The sequence below is a fragment of the Epinephelus fuscoguttatus genome, linkage group LG12 (assembly GCF_011397635.1).
Source record: "Epinephelus fuscoguttatus linkage group LG12, E.fuscoguttatus.final_Chr_v1".
NCBI lineage: Eukaryota > Metazoa > Chordata > Actinopteri > Perciformes > Serranidae > Epinephelus > Epinephelus fuscoguttatus.
Window position 1 is genome coordinate 18,894,256 of NC_064763.1, and position 17,661 is coordinate 18,911,916.

The 17,661-nt window shown below is 41.9% G+C and overlaps 1 protein-coding gene across 13 annotated transcripts in view; it reads left to right on the top strand.

Annotated features, from left to right (window-relative positions):
* auts2a (activator of transcription and developmental regulator AUTS2 a) overlaps nucleotides 1-17,661 on the top strand; it is a 447,510-nt gene that overhangs the window by 207,018 nt on the left and 222,831 nt on the right. For all 13 annotated transcript variants that reach the window (XM_049592774.1, XM_049592780.1, XM_049592778.1 and 10 more), the window contains one exon: nucleotides 826-927. In XM_049592774.1, coding sequence (XP_049448731.1) covers nucleotides 826-927 — 102 coding nt within the window. The remainder of the gene's footprint in view (nucleotides 1-825; nucleotides 928-17,661) is intronic.

A 17,661-nucleotide genomic window follows, 5' to 3' on the forward strand; every position in this document is an offset into this window, starting at 1 on the left:
ATGGCCGATACCTGAAAAGAGAATACTGAAGGTAAAAAAAACCATATACTGTAGCTGTGTCCCTTTCCTCCAGAGCAGGGGAGGGAGGGGAAAGGAGAGTGCCATCATCCTTGAGTCCAAGTCCTTTGTGTGTGCAGCGCCACGCTCTGCTTTTCCTATTAGTTGGCAGAGCAGCCATTTACTGCACTGTCCCATAAAGCCATCTTTTTATGTGCTTTGAAATGAAACCTGCAGCGTTTGTCTGGTCTGGAAGGAGCAGCATGGGAGCTTCAGTGGGACATCAATCGCAGACTTGGACGGAGAGTACAGACCCCACCTCCTTCCACTCAGCTCCGCACTCCCAAGAGTCTTTTATTGTTCCACAGATTCTGAAGGGCCTCAGATGCTCACGGATTGGCACGTCCTCCTCTTTATTCTCGTCATTTTGCTGCATCTCGAACAGAGTGTCTAGAGGATGACACTTGCTGAGCTCCTGCTGCCTCGGCATGTGGTGTCTGCTTGGAAAGGATAGTGGCTCCATTTGAAGGTTCTGGAGGGGTCTTTGTCCCTGTTCTCTATTCCGTGGACTGAGAGGAGTTTCATACTGCGAGATCAGATGGCGTCTATCATTGGCAAGCAGAGTGATGGCCGCTGAATAGGCTCAGAAACATGACAGATTTACAGAGACAGCGCCGCAGCTCCTGCCAGTTCTCACATATTCATGAGCCGATTTCTGTGGGATGCCTTCCCCAGCCAGCGTTATCCATGTAAAGCCCTAAACTGCAGTGTTAACAGTTTTGCTTCATGTCGTTAACCCTTGGTCTCCTTCTGTTTTGTGTTTGGCAGCTGAAGCCGGGGCAGAACAACTGTAAGGACAGCGACAGCGAGAGTGTAAGTGGGGAGTCCAAGCCTTCCATCAGGAGCAGCTCCAGAGACAGACTGACAGATGTGAGTACATTAACACACAAGATCACTGCTTGACAGCTCACTGCTTCAGTGGGGGTTTGAGGTTCTGTCACGGGGTGTATTTCAACCTCTGCTGACAGTGAGTCATCCTCTCACTAATTAATAATTTAAAATAAAAAAAACTGTGTGTCCTTAGCACATGGGTTTAGCATTTCACATATAGACAAAAAAAGAAGAAATAATTGGGGACAGTAATTCAAAACCCCAAGTTTTAGCAAATATTTTACTTACCAGCATGACATGCATCGGTCAAAGTCCCAAATTTTTAGGCAAAACTAGCATATCAGCAGTACCTAATTGTGCCCCGTGGAGTTTTCTTGTTCACAAACAAAAGTTATGCTTACATGAAGTGTTTATCTCCAAAACACATTGTGTGTATAATGTTGTCTACAAGTATTATAAATGTATTCCCCTCCTCATAACATAATGTATTTGCAAAGCCTACTTTTCTTGTTGCTGCCAGGGTTGGGTACCGTTCATTTTTGAACCGACACTGACACTGGTTCCGGTACCTGGAATTTGGTACTGGTACCCAACGCTACCTTGTTTCAGTACTTTACTTTCTCTGTAATAACTAAAACTAAATTTCTAAAGATGCAGACTAAGGTCTAATTTACTGCCAACGTTAGATACAGAGACGCAGACAGACCAAACCTTCTGTCAGTTCTCTGCGTCCATTTTGTCTGTATATGTTTCCTGAAAGGTTGTGGATACGGACGAAACGGAGCAGTACCACCAGAGATTGCGGAGGCAGTCTAGCGTAGTTCAAGTGAGATATGACCATTGGAGAAGACGGAGAAATTCAAATAATGGCGTAACGGAACAAAACGGTAATATAGTGAAAAGAATTCTCCGACATGTCAGGATGGATATAATGTTAATGGCGTTTACAACATTTGAAATGGACATATGTATTTTGCGTACATAAAGGGAGTATAAATGAGCCTTAAAATGCAGTTCAGTTCCTCTGCTCCTTTCTAATCACACAGAGATCTAAACTTCTGTCTCTATCTGCCTGAGCTGCAGTGATAGTTTTGGCCCACTTGGAAGCTAAAGGAGCAGCCCCAAAGCTCCATGGTGGGTTTCCTGCCTTCAGGGCCCATCCACTTCCTGTCTGAAGTTGAACCCAGCAGCGGAGCCCTAGGGTTAGCTTCAAGGCTTCAGGTCGCTTTGCAGCACTTTTGCCTCTTGTCCAAACCCAGCGTTCTCACTCAGATGTGCTCTCTACCATCATTTAGCACCAGTGTTTTTGACATGAATCAGCACTTGATAGCACCAACGTAATTCGGTCCATACCCTTTAAAAGTCCAGAGTTTGGTACCCAACCCTCATGGCGGCATTTCTTGGCTCTTTACCACTACCTTTTGAATCAGTGGAATAGTGTGACACCATTGGCAGGAAAGTGTATCGCAGCACCTGCATGCACATGGGCCTACATATGTGTCCTGGCATGTGTGTACAGACAAACACAACAGGACCCACTCATTGGAAAAATGCTTCCGAGGGCTACCAGTGGTCAGAAATTCAACAGAATACCTTTGATAACTTGTATTATACAAAAATGTCAGAGAGACATGAGAGTTGCAGCTCCTAAACAATGTTGAACCAACACGGGATGAGTTTACAGACCTGACTCATTATAGTTACCATGAAACTTCTGTTTGAGTGATATGTAAAGGTTAAATTATTGAGATGAAGTATTAGTAGTGGTAAAAGTTGGTACAGGAAATTAATATATACTAATATATATGCAATTTTTTGCATGAATTATTCATGAGTTGCATTACTTGGGGCATAACCTTTGCAGGAAACAATGTCATGTGGACAGAATACCTGTATACATACAACTTTATGTCAAACTACCTGCTTAATAATTACATGTAACAGTAAAAACCTTTCAGAGACGTTCTATACTATAAAGCTGGAGAGTTAGGTCGGTACAAACGTTATAAATTCCACTCAAGTTTTATTCAAGAGTCAACGTGTGTATGTGGCCTTGCACCTTCAGTGTGTCACAGACAAAAGGTAAGTTATGAATGTGATAAAATCAATTGTGTCAAGATTTCTTTTGGTGTTGAAACAATAAACTTCAGCCTCAGCAGAGCACTTTGTGGTAAATCTTAAATGTCTTAAGTGCACTCTTCAGGTGAAGAGCACTATTTGCATTCTATGCACGCATGCACGTGTACACACACACACACACACACACACACACACACACACACACACACACACACACACACACTCACATGCTCTCCCAGAGGCTCTTTATGACTGATAGAAAAGAAGACAGTACTTACCCAGGTCCTTGTTCCTTGCGAAGGAGCTGAAGGCAGGCATTAACTGACAGAAGAAAGCGCGGCCATGTCCCCGCGCCCTGTGACATATTCCAAGATGTAAAGTGAGCAGACTTGAGGGACCTTGCTGCCAGACACCCACCCTTGCTCTTTGATTTGTGTGGAGAATCTACAGTGAAGCAATCAGATATCGGGCCATAATTAAAGCTGTCAGTTGGGAAGCGAGCTAGTCTTTGAGAAAGACATGGCCGAACAACTGAAGCAAGACTGATTCTGCATGTAGCTTTACGATGCTTGACTGGGCATGAAATGAAATAAGTAATTTGATGTTGACAACAGAAATTGAAATGATACCTACTGATTTCTGTCTGACTGCACCGCGGTGACTGTGCAGCACTATACCATGTCAAATGTTGCTTAAACAATGGGGCTTTGACATTTAGCCTATGAACGGATGCTTTACTGTGACTGTCATACAGGATGAGAAAAGCATTCAGGCTGTCATCTGTTGTGTCGTGAGCTACAAAAACTGAAACATTAACAAAATACTACGACTGCAGTATAGATATTAAGCAACAATGTATTATAAAATATAGTACAAATATATGTAATGGTTTACCCTTAAAGCAAATCTTACCTTTCTTGCATTTCACACAGCACTTAGAAAAAATTTGAACATCCACAACTCCCACCTCCTCCATTACGTCTTCATTGCGACTATGATAGATGTAGGCATTGGCATGGTAACGTTAGATACACGGAAGAGAGCGAGTGTAACGTTACAACCAAGACAGTCAAACACAACCCCGGAGTTTTAAAACTAAACGGAGTCAGTGATCACTGATGAGTTTTAGAATAAGGTTACAGTGCTAATGTTAGAGAGTAGCGTTAACGTTACTAGTGAGTGGAAATGCACAGGGAAGATAACGTTAATGTTTCAGAGGCTACGCTACAGTAGGCTACCGTTAGCTATTAGCAACTGGATGCTGTGTTGTCATATATAAAGTTATGAACTGAACTGAACTTATTTATTTGTCATTTTTGTCATTGGTCATTCGGGGTCCGAATGCAGTGATTGGTCGGAGTTTTCTTAGAACCATATGAGAATGGTATAATTATGAGTTTTTATCTCTGGTGGAATTCATTTACATTTTAGTGTGCCATCAGCTTATAATGGCATTTTAACCTAAACAAAGAAAAGCGTAAAATTTCCAGGAAGATAAGTGTCGCTTTAAAGGAGCTATATGTAAGAAATCTAAAGCAAATAGTTGTAAAATCATCCTAATATGTCACGGAGACTAAGGAATAATGTTCATATAACATACTGATCTCACCGACAACAATAGTACAGCCAGAACATTCGCATTTAAAAAACATTTTTTACAGTCTGCAAATCATGTTTATGTTTTGAATTTGTGTTTTGGCCTGGTGCGACTAAACCGAAACGATCTTGTTATGATTCCCAAAAATGCCAAGACAAAACTCGAGGCAAAGCGAGGGTCTATATAGGAGGTGCTTTTGAATGGTGGAGACAGTTGAAAGCAGAGAAGAATTTGAAATTGGATGTTGAAGCGGCTACTCTTCTCCTCGACAGGTAAGCTTTAGCCAAAGTTGGCTAACTAGCATCATAGCTAGACAGGATGGACATTTAGTTTTAGTTTTAGTTTTATTAACACATTCTTTCAAAATGTGTTAATTCAAATATAAAAGCAACAAATACATCACATGTGCAGGTGAGGTAGAAACCCATTACGGGCTTATCTAAAAACCCCACCTAGGAAAATTAAAATTAATTAAAATTAAAATAATAACAGTAATAATACTAACAATGCAGTGTGAAGCATCAACAAAATATCTTCTACCTAATTAATATTAAATTCAAACATTGAGAAAAAACATAAAATCACAAAACAGCACACATGTTGAAAACATAAGTCAGTCAAGCTTCTACAGTACCAAATCTCTTTGACATCAAAGCTTCCTTGAGTTTCATTTTATATCTAGATAGAGACATAGAATCGGTTAATCAATGCAAATTTGTATTCCATAATTGGACTCCACGGTATCTTAATGAAAACTGTCCTCGAGATGTATGATACATTGGTAGGTACAAGTTATTGATTTGTCTGGTTGAATAATAATTGACTTGAGAATTACAAATGAAAAGTGTTTGGAAACTTTGTGGCAAGTCTGTACCCATGTACTTCAATTTAAAAATAAATGTACATATTTGAAGAATATTTAAGTCAAAAATAGCCAGTACATTACATTTCAAAAAAAGTGGAGCGGTTGGGGCACATGACTTGGAAAAAGTAGCCATTCTGACAAAACGCTTTTGCAGCAGTAGAATTTTATGAAGATATGTGGGGAAAGTACTGGCCCATACAATATTACAGTAGGTGAGATACAGATATACCAGACTATAATATAATGTTAAAAAAACAAGATGAATGTACGAAAGCGCTAATTTTTCTAATCATCCCCAGAGATTTTGTGACCTTGTTGCAAACAAAACTAATATGCTCTTTCCAAGTAAGTTTCTCATCAATTAATATCCCTAGGAATCTTGTTGATGAAACTTTAATCATTACTTCGCCATCAATATGCACTTTCACTGAATCCAAATTATAATTCATTTTCCCTGCAAATATCATAAAATGAGATTTTTTCACATTTAATGCCAATTTATTAATTTGAAACCATTTTGAAAATGCATGAAGGCCATTGTTTACTTCAGTCATAAGTGCAGAAAAATTTCTATTGGAAATAAGTAAATTGGTATCATCTGCAAATAATATCGGACATAAAGTGTTTGATACTGCTGCCAGATCATTAATATATATAAGAAACAATAATGGCCCTAAAATGGAACCTTGTGGAACCCCACCTTGTATCATATGTCTCTCAGACTCTGTACCATTTAAACTGACATATTGCAATCTATTATGTACATAATTACTAAGCCACTTCAGAACATGGCCATGAAATCCATATCTATGCATTTTTGTAAGTAAAATGTCATGATTGACAGCATCAAATGCCTTTGAAAGATCCAGAAAAATACCACATGCAAACTCTTTCTTCTCTAAAGCAGTATAAATCTTGTCAACTAGGTGTAAGAGGGCCATATGGGCAGAATGATTTTTACGGAATCCATATTGGTGTTCATACAGTATTTTATGTGTTTAAGTGTTTAAGAATACGTTTATATACCAGTTTTTCTAAAATTTTGGAGAGGCAAAGAAGAACTGAAATGGGACAGTAATTTGTAAAAAAAAAACCCTGGATCGTCTGACTTAAAGATTGGAATAACCTTTGCAATCTTGAGATCAGAGGGAATAACACCAGTTTCCATGGATACCGCAAAAATATGTAATAATGGTTTCAGAATTAGTTCTTTTACCTCTTTAACAAGGGATGCAGTAATTCCGTCATGACCTGCGGCAGAATTATTTAAGTCTATTATAATATCATTTATCTCTTTGTTATCTGGAGGTTCAAAATGGCAAACAGATGGAAAACAACCTCTTATATAATCAGTTGGACTTTCGTTTGTATTCCCAATCTTCTCTGAAATAGAGACTCCCACATTTACAAAAAACTCATTGAATTTGCAAGCAATATCAAAGGGATTTGTAATGGATGTTTTCCCATGAGAAAAACTAGGAGGAAAATTTGTTGATGTTTTTTTCTTTTGTAGTAATTGATTTATAATTTTCCATGTGGCCTTGATATTACTTGCAGAATTCTTAAATTGGTCACTGAAAAACTCTTTTTATATAGCTTATAATTTGCTAGATTAACTATTTCAGTACTTTCAACTGTTATTCATTTTCGATCATACATTGTAGCCCATGTGCAGGTGGGTCATTGACCTGACTGATTTTTTTGAGAAACAAACGTTAGCAATATGGCAAGAAGCATTAGCAGTGTCCCGGTACATAGCATTAGCAGCCGGCTCCTCCTCTGCTGTATCCCAGCAGCAGCAGCAGAGAAGCTGGACTTGCTCAAACGGTCCGCTGGAAAACCAAAGGTCAAGGACGCGGCAACGCAGCCCTGCCACGGCAGCCGCCCGTGGGCAAACAAATCACCCACAGTTTCCACCAGATGCGTGTTGGTTGCGTATTGGTTTCTTAAAAATTGATTCCCAGGTTTGAGAGATCACCTTAAAGTCCCAGTGACACAGAAGTTGGATCTTTAGCTTCTGAACTGACATATTTCTCAGTAAAACATATGGGGTGGGGGAAAATGGGGGGAAAATCGATACAACGTAGCATTGCGATTATGTTACTGACACAAAGTGCCATTATTATTATTATTATTTCAATTAATAATATGACAAATATGTATTACAATTTAGGTAGCCTTCTTTTTCTACAAAATTTACAGTTAAAAAAGGTAATAAATTGCTATATATCTTATCGCAATACTCAGCATATCACAACATATTCAAAATAATATTGTATCGTGACTTAAGTATCATGATAATATTGTATCGTGGATCCTCTGGTGATTCCCACCCTACAATTTAGCATGATACAGAGTTACAGTGGGGTGTACTGCTCCACACACACATCCCTCACATAGGGCATGTACAAAATGAAAAGGGTGTGCACTGTTTTGCTACTATTTCCAGGTTGAATGACATGTTTCCTCAAAATACATGTATGTGAACGGGCTTTGAGGTAGGTTTTCTCTTGGGTTGTGGATGCGTCATAGCTGTTACCAGATCAGCAGGGTAAGTAAACTCCATCATATTAAAGGCAGTGTGCTTGCATAACACAACGGGGTGTCAACGCACCACCGTTTCTCTTAAAATAAATGTTTTGCTATGATGGGGCCAAACATGCCTCTGTTGTTAGATCAGGAGGATGATGAGGTAAGAGATGACTGAATTAGTGATGGGCAAAGCAGTTCTTTAGATGTTACTGAATCACTAGAATCAGTTCATTAAAAAGGTTCGTTCACCGAATCATTCAGTGCTTGGCAGGAGGAGGCCTGACTGTGTACCGCACAGTCCGACTCACTGAACTGATACACGGCTGAGTTGCTGCTGCGTCTGCCCTGCACTAGTGAGTCTCATCGCCGGCCAGCCTAACGTTTTAAGTTTGTTTCATGTGTCTTGACTCCTGGCTACATTAGCCATTAGCTTGGAGAAAACAGTCCCTATGAAAGTGTATCGCTGAGAAGAAATTACTGGAATCACTCAGGGATCGGGGTTGTGTCGTTCACAGAGTGATTCTTTCACCGAGTGATTCATTCACTGAGTGATTTGTCACGTGGTAGGCAGTCCCTCCCTGCACCCTGGCTGCCTTGCGACTCGCGAGTGATTCATCGTTCGCACGGACCAAATCAGCAGTTCCACTCTCGGCCTACACACTCATTGCTGAGCTCAACTGAACTGAGAAATGAACGAATCAGTTCCGGAAGTGATTCAGTTCAGTACGTTCACTCAACAGATTTGTTCTTTTGAATGATTTGTTTGTAAAGGACACAACACTAGACTGAATTCATCATTTTGGAAATGAAAACAAAGGTTTTACCCATATGCATCTCTTCCTATCTCTTACTAGATCACTCTGTCAGCTACAGTGACCCATAAGCGGTAAAGTGCAGTTTTTATCAGACTGATACGGCGGGCTAAATGCCCAAAGTCTCATTTGATTGGATGAACTTTTGTTAATGCCCTTGGGTGTAGGATGAATGATCAAACATTGGAAGACAAAAGACGATGAAAAAACGACTGGCCGGCTCACTCAGTGTAAAAGTCTGTAGTACAGGCAGACAGTGAGCTAGCCAGTCATTGTTTTCGTCTTTATGTGACTATTTGCCCCATCCTCAAAGAACACCTGATTTTTTACAACGTACTACATAGAGAACTGGAAAATTTTCATTTCACTGGGTCTTTAAGGCAACTATCTTTGATACCGCTGACCATATTTTGGTAAAAGAGTTGCATTTGCGTTCTAAATTTGAGCTTCATATTAGTTGTTATCTTATAGGGACATGGAAGAATCCATAAATGTTAATTACTATGCTAATATGTTTTAGGCCTCTGCTCCATGTCATTTCTTAAATCACCATTTAAAACTTCATAATCCTTTGCGTGAGTTGGCAACTGTATAATCTGATAAAGCCTCACTGGCTAACCATTTTCCTCGATTTAGATTACATCACTTTGGTGATTTGCACTTTGGGTCATTACACACTAATCAAACATCTTTTAACAGTTACGTCATCGTATGGTCTGCTCCTATTACTCTCACTATCACTGTTACTTTACATTCGTCTTGCTTTGGTTTGAAAGTTGTGTGCAATCAGCCCCTGAAATGATATAATTTTCAGCACCAGACGATGTGTTAACTTTAAGTAGTTTTATTGCAACATTGTCTGGAAATCGGAATTATATCCATAATTCATTTTGAGAATGTCAGGTTTCCTCAAGCAGAAACTGTCTACTTTCCCCACTCCCGACTTGTTCTCAGCAAGCATCTATCGCCCTCTCTATAATCACTTCCACCTGAGCTGGCATTTTAGCCACTCACTTCACTCTGGAGGATAGATGGAGCGGCAGTCCAGGTTTCCCCCGGCTTCGTCTGGTCAAGACACCCCACAGGAGACTGAGCATGTCTTCAGAAGAGCTGCTGAAAGCTGGGCAGCATGAAGACAGACTTTTAGACCCCCATGTCACCTCAGATGGTCACACCGCTTCATCTCCAATCCCCACAGGTTTCCGAACAAGTCCCCTCCAGCCATGCTGTAAAAACCCACTTCACACGTTGCAAGAGGTGCAAGTTGTAGCTTTTGTAGCAGAGCTCTGCTCCCCAGACTGAAAGGAGGAGGAACAAGGAAATGGAGAGAGTATTAAAAAACAGTTCTGCTTGGCACTGACATTCTTTGAGTTTTGCTTATTTTATCATAGAGTTAACCTGCAATAAAATCTTACTGAAGATCGTGTGTCCAGGCGACTGATGGAAGTCTGTTGCGTTTTTTTCTGCTATGGAGGTCAGTGTGCTTGCTCCACTCAAATGTTAAAACTATTTTGGTTGTAACACAGCTCAATGCAACTTGACTCTTCATGTGGTTCAGCTGCACAGAGATGCTTCCTCACAGTGCGAAAACAAAGAGAAAGCATCTAAGTCACTCGTTAGTACCGGGAAGCAGTGTGAGACAGGAGCTAGCTTTGACCCGAACTGTTCATTAGACCCAACAGTTCACTAATGGTATTTGCTGTAGCACTCCCTTCCCCTCACGGAGCGACCACGCTCCGATGAAGCAGATGAACTGAGTTTGCGGACCTGGCACTGGCTGGCAGGGAGATAGAGGCCAGAGGAGGTCAGGCCTGGCAGCCTCCTCTCTCCCGCTCGTCTTCCCTCCTCACTCCGTCCTGCCAGCTCATTAAGGCCTACAAATGGCACATCAGCTCGGCTGTGTTTGCCTCAACCCCAAACCCCAGCTAAATTGGCAGGCTTAGCCGCATTTGCTCTGAAGCGCCGGGTTCCCTTTTGGGTTCGTTTGAAGCCGACATGGCAGCCACCCCCCACATCCCCCACCACACCCCACCCCTTCAGTCTGGGTGGCAGGCATTCAGGCAGGCAGCAGTCCTGAGCAGAGGGAGTCTGCTGGATCAGGGAGGGCAGGGAGCTTGGGATGAATCACTCCCGTTTAGTCTCTGCGGCAAGGGGTGAAATGCCATCATTACCCGGCTGCCTATCAAATAAATTGGCAATTACGGGCCTGGGATTGCGAGTAAACAGCATGTTACTCCTTTTTTTCCACCCAAGGCTCTTGATGAGAGGTGGGTGCATTAGAGAGAAGCTCCGGAGTACTGGGTCAGAGCCCGCCAGTCAGTGTTAGCCAGCCTGATGAGAAGCACAAGAGGCAGAGTATAATGAATGCACCCCTATATTTCAGTGGCCATTTTTATCGCCAGCCAAAGCTTCCTCTTATTTTCTGCTTTCGTTGTGCTACTGAGGAAATTCTGCCTGTCACATTGAAACAGATGCAATGCTGTCTGATGCTTTTGGACAACGCCTTTTTATGGTGTGGAATACCCCTCTGTGACATGGGATAGTGATTTGTATGTTGGCCTGGTTAGACGGGCTGTAACACTGTTATTAATATGAGCACTTTATTGGTGTTTGTCCAGACAGTTTTGCATGCTGGTTTTTCCGACTGAAATGAAAATGTGAAAATTGTGGGTTCCCGAAATCCATACTCGTGTGTCCTGGCTCCTCTCACATGAGAAGGTTTTCTTGCGGTGAGGTCTTGGAAAGTTGTTTTGTAATGAAACATCTGGAAGTGATATTGTTAAAAGTCGAGCACATCGTCTTCCCGTGCTTTTGAAGCGGTTTCAGCCCAAACACAGCTAAAGTCTCTCTTATGGCTAGTAAAACTGAACTCAGTTATTACTGGCTTTCCGCTGAAAACATGACAGCCTATTCAGAATCCTGTGTGCATGTGGTGAAACCATTTCAAATGCTCAAATTACAGCTTTTGGAAACAGATTAATGTCATAAAGTATATTTGTTGTTATAAAAATCACTATTATGATTAAATCTGCTGGAGCACACCAAGACTGCGCATGATGTTTTGTCCTTGACCTCCTGACTGCAGTCTTTTCCGTAAGCTTCTTGTCTGAGCTGAATCTCACTGTCCAAGTGAACTGCTTATGTAATCCCACCTCCTCAGTACATTCTCCAATTATTTCCTGACACTCTGATGTAAATGAGGTCGCAGTCCCCCTACATGTCCAGATATGCTGGCCAATTTGCTCCAACACAGAACTTGTAATTGCTCGCATCAATTATCCGTCTCTTTCTCTCTCTGCCTCTCAATAATTTGAAATGTTTCCTATTAGAGACAAGCATTTAGATATGGAAGTAGGAATGTTGTACCTATAATTAGCTCATTATCATGGGATCATACTCTTTGCCGAGGCCCCAGTGTGTGCACAGGGACAGTGTGAAATGAGCAGCAGATGCAGCGCAGGCATTACTTGACAGTCTTTTTGACCATTTAATGGCTTTTCAGCAGTGATGTAAATAAGTCAGGGCAGACTGAAAGACTAAAGACGCTGGAAATATAGATAGAGTAGTTAGTTTTTCTCTCCTGTTGTCCAGATGGAAATAATGGGCAGAATGGCACCTGTGCAACAATACACATCATACAGACCATAGTTGCGCAAACTCTGTCCAGCGTATCAATGGCGGTCCTCAGAAACATGACATGAATGTATTATATTTTAATCGTTCCGTTTCCACCTTACGTTTTCAGTATGGTACCTTTGGAACCAAAAGTAATCTTTCAGACATCAAGACCTCAGGTCCAATTAGTGTTTCCACCACAAACAGTACCCTTTGATGTGGGCGGGGTTGTTGCCACTCACTGTTCCATCCAACAGTTGTATTTTCTCAACATCGGTGACACAGAGGGAAGTCTGCACCTATTTATCATCCACAGAATGAGGGTGCAAGCCAACATTTTCAGAACGATTAAGTTGTCACACTGAAATTTAAGGTGTGCTGATGGATTCAGGTCTTCAACTCATGCATTGAGTAACATAACAAGTTAACATTCCACCTTAAAAGTTTGCGGCAGTCGGACCAGTGAAAAATAAAATTATAGATATTTTTTCACAGACTCCAGCTGCCGCAAGAGCCGGCAAAACATCCTTTCATTTATAGGAACTCTCCACGGTATGAACAGTGGTTACATGAGCCTCAAAACCAGCCACAACTCAGCCCTGAGCAAAGTGACCATCCTCTGTTGACCAATCAACAGACTGCAGTGTTCACAGCTCCACCCTTTAGTACTAGGTCTGTGTGCTAGATAACCCCAACAGAGGGGGGACCAAAAATGGGGACGTTACGGAATGGTTCCATTGGTACCATCCACAACTTTTCACAGTGGAAATGGAAAAAAAGTGTACCGAACTGAATTGTACCGTACCATAGTGCAGGGCTGTACATTTAATACACTACTCAGCAACTGCATCAAGCTGTGCCCCCCTAATAAGCATCCGACAAGTTAGGAATAAGAATCTGTAGAGAGCTACTGGTTTCTTGGCAACTTAGCACCTTGCAAGTGAGCACCCCTGGTGTCGACAAACACTGAAAAGTAAAAGACTGCGCACTCACACATGCACAACCACATATCCACCTGATACATGGATAAAACTTAGGCTAAGCTTTGGGGAAAGGTTTAAGCTTTATTTTAAAAGAGGTTAGAGTTAAAGGAGTGTTAAAGCTGAAGGCAATTTTATGAGCTTTTGATCTAATACTTTGAACAATGAAGAGGCCTGCTTGAGAAGTCCTGGGAGATCAAATTGACTGGTAGGAGAAGTTAAAGTAAGAGTGTTTTACCTCTAAAATCTCAAGATCATCCACTTCTGTGATTAAATATGAAATCATTTAAAGCACAAGGTTTTGACAGGATGACTCACTCTTTGATTCATGCCATCTGGGGTTCCTGTTAATTCATAAGGAACACGTGGAACAGATTGTAGAACATTTCTTTCCCACTGGCTTCCTAACTATCTCTCAAGAAGTCCTGTGTGCTCCTGAAGAGATCATGCCCACAATAAGAGCTTTCCACCTTGTTTTTCTCATTCTTTATGCCAGATTCTGTTGTTCACGACATAGTGGGCTTGCCAGAGGATCCAGACACAAGATCACTTGAATTGCCTCCACCTTTGACTCTAAATCAACCTGATGAATAGGCTGTCTCCCAGGATGTGGCCAGACATGCTTATTACCACCTCTGGCACTCCAAATCAAGCCCCCTTTTCTCTCTTCTCCTTCTCTTTTATTTTTCTTTCCCAATTTCTCTCACATTGCCTGCAGTTGGGTTGTCAGGGACAGATTGTGACACTTTGTGACATGGCAGTCGGGCAAAATTATGCTGCGCCTCCATCGCCCTGCCAGTACCCCAACAGCCGAATGTCCGTCAGGGGCCCGTGAGAGGTCCCGCTGGATGGCTTGTCTCTACAAGTGCTCGGGGCACGCCTGCCTCCCTGCCTGCGTTCACAAGTGTTTAACTCAGACTCGGCTGCATCCACTCTCCAGAAATATAATTAGAATGAGAGAAGCACAGTGTGATTGCGTGCAGTGACCTCTGAGCAGCCCTCAGGTCGAGAATACACGGTACTAGTTTATCTCTGCTAATTATTTACCACACCTAGAGGCCTTGAATGCAACACAAAAAAATTAGGAATCAGAGGAGCGTTGTGACCTTTCCTGTTGTTGTGTTACTGTATACCCAGCAAAATAAGGCTCTTTAATTGTTGAAATTGATACAGAGCGAGGTTGGTGTGGTAAATACTGTTCAGGCTGATGCTGACTCAATGCAATCCCTCAGTGCTGTGGATGATAAATCTATTCTCATGGAAGATTAATGGACTGGAGAAGTGGTGTTGAATGTCATTGTTGAAGGTTGAAAGTATTGAGCGCCTGAATCCTATCCATATGTTTTCAGGAATGACATAAATAGGCTCAGCCGGAATCCATTTTGACTTATCAAGCTTAAACCAGTGCCAGAGCCACGCGATACTTGCCAAGTATTCAGGCTCTGAGGCTTCCAATAACAAATCCTATTCCACATAATTTCCACTGAAATTGGCCATGGCCGTGCGCTGCCACCCTGTTTTTGCTTTTGCCGTGTGTCCCCGCAGCTCTTGGCTACGTATTACTTCCGCATTCCCTGTAACCCAACCCTGTAGCCCCAATTTTTGATGTCACACCAGGCTCTGGTGAGGGAGTCTCTCTGCTCTTTGTTCCAGCCTTTTCAGCGTGGAGGCTGTTCCAGTGGGGTAAGTTGAATAAGTGGAGCCTGGAGGAATCTCTACAAAGGTCTCACTCTGATTGGATGCATGCAGAGCCCAAGGAGAGAGCGCCGGTTGCCATAGCAATGAGAGCAATGTGGGAACTGGCTGCATGAAGGAGAAAGGGGAAGTGGTGCTTTCTTTTGTGATGGGAGGTCTTCATCGACTGACATTCCTCTTTATGGATACACACCGGCCAACACGCACGTAAACACAAATACGCAAAGGCACACACAACGCCATTACACGCACCTTTTTACCCCCCAAGGGGAAGCTGAGCTAGAGTGCATACTTCAATCACAATGGCCTGGTAGGGGTGTACTCGGGCCCAAGCTGGGAGCCAGAGAAAACACAATCAGACACACCAGGAGTCCAGAACCATCTCCCCTCATAAACATGATTACTGGCCATTCACTGCTACATATCGCTTACCTCTCCTGAGCCAACAAATCATCTTTACCCTCTTTCCTGGCTCATCACAGGCACTATAAACAAAGAAATTATGGAACTATCTCTATCTGTCTCTTTTTTTGTTGCTTGCATCCCCATATGACTCGGAGCACATATTCTAATTCTTTAACCCAAAGCATTCAGGCCACATGAATATCCAAGGGGTGATGTAAACCTCTCCAAGGAGCATGTGTTTGTGTTCATGTGTGTGTTTTATATATGTGAATCCCTGGTGTGTGTATGTTTGTACCAGGGAGTTTAGCTGCGGGGTGTAGAAGCTGTGTGGGAGGGTTGAGTTCTGTGTGTGTGTGTGTGTGTGTGTGTGTGTGTGTGTGTGTGTGTGTGTGTGTGTGTGTGTTGTGTCAAATCTTGTAGAGTTTGTTTGAAGGGCACAAGGGGCTGAGAATGCTGTACGGGGATTACACAGGAAGGCCTGCTGGCTCATGAACTCAGTCCGATCTGTCATGTCCATAGGCCAAACACAGCAGTCGGATATACATCTTCTCTTGTGCATGTGATCCCGATGTTATCAACATCTGAATGGAAATCAAATGGAATCATACATGTAAGGTGCTCAGAGAACCTCAGCCCTGACGCTGTCTGCAAACAATATCAGTGTGTGTGACTCCTCATCACATCAGCTGTGTTGGGGTGAAATCTCAGATGAGTTGTTTGGAGACAATTTACCAAAATGTCACAAATAATAACTCCACAATTTTTAATTTGTATCAATAAACAACCTGTTTGATATAAAACAGGGAGATGTACGGTGATCTGTGCGAAGAAGCGAGATGTCCTTATTGTGAAAATGCAGCCACAAATCGACGTTTTCCAGGTTCCACAATATGTGTGCTCTATAATACTTTATGATCATTGGACAGCACTTACTGTGGTTATGGTATTGTTAACTTCATTGTAGTATCCACGGCTAACAGTGTTTACATATGAAATGCCATATACTATGTTGCTACTTCATTTTTACTTGAAGGTGCAGTTGAACTACAGCTTGTAAGGACAATGGCTTACACTGTCTCTGACAGCAAAACTTGTACCACTGACACGACATCCAGCAGAAGGGAAGATATTTGTGCATGCTAAAATATACAATTCACTCATTGGCCACTTTGTTAGGTACAACCAAGCAATCTAAGGGAATTCAACACATACAGTGAGCAGCAGCAGTGACTCACCGTGCAACGCCAGCACATCATGAGGACAGAAACAGAAGGCTTGGCGGGGATGGAACTGCATTATACTGAGAGGTGTTTTCTTTTATGGTCAATACTATTTACATACATGAGGGTGGCACGATATGAGAAACTGAATATAATGCAGTCCAATACTAATGGGCACCGTGGTGCAGTACATACTGGTTTAAACCCCATTTCCATCAAACATTTTCAGTATGGTGACTTTGGAACCAGAAGTAACCCTTCAGACATGGTACCAAGACCCAAGGTCCATTAGGGTTTCCACTGCACACAGTAATTTGTATGTGAGCCGGGTCTTTTGTCACTCACTTCTGCGTCCAGCACTCACTTTATTTCCCCCTTTATCAGTCTGCAGGACCGACGCTCCGTGATGCTTTTTTTTTTCCAAGTGAGGATTAGAATAGAGCACAGTTCACATAATCCAGTCGAAGTTAATATATATATTTAACATTTAAAGATCCACTCATTACTAGAAGTCTGTGTCATGAAAGAGAGATAACAAAACTACTAAAGTAATGGTCAAAGTTGTTTGCTCAGTGGCAACAGGGCTTTGGTATTATTACCACTATGGCCTCAATAATAACCATAGAACTGAATTTCCACATTTCTGTCAATGTCACCACAAACTGAGCATTTTAGACTTTGTAAAGGTTAGAGATTTATGGCAGAGCTGCTGGATTAGATTGCACAGGTGTGCCTAAAAAAGTGGTCATTGAGCGTGAGTTGCAGGGTAGAAAGCATGAAAGTGTAGACAAACACCAGACTGAGAATATGCAATGTCCGGTCACAGCACTGCAGTGTGATTGTTGGCTTTGCTGAAGACCTTTCAGGCTACAAAAATAAAAGAGTTTGTTTTCCAAACTGTAATAAACTGTTCTGAGCAAATGATCCATCATCAAATCCATCATATAATTCTCTGGACTTTAAACCTTGATTG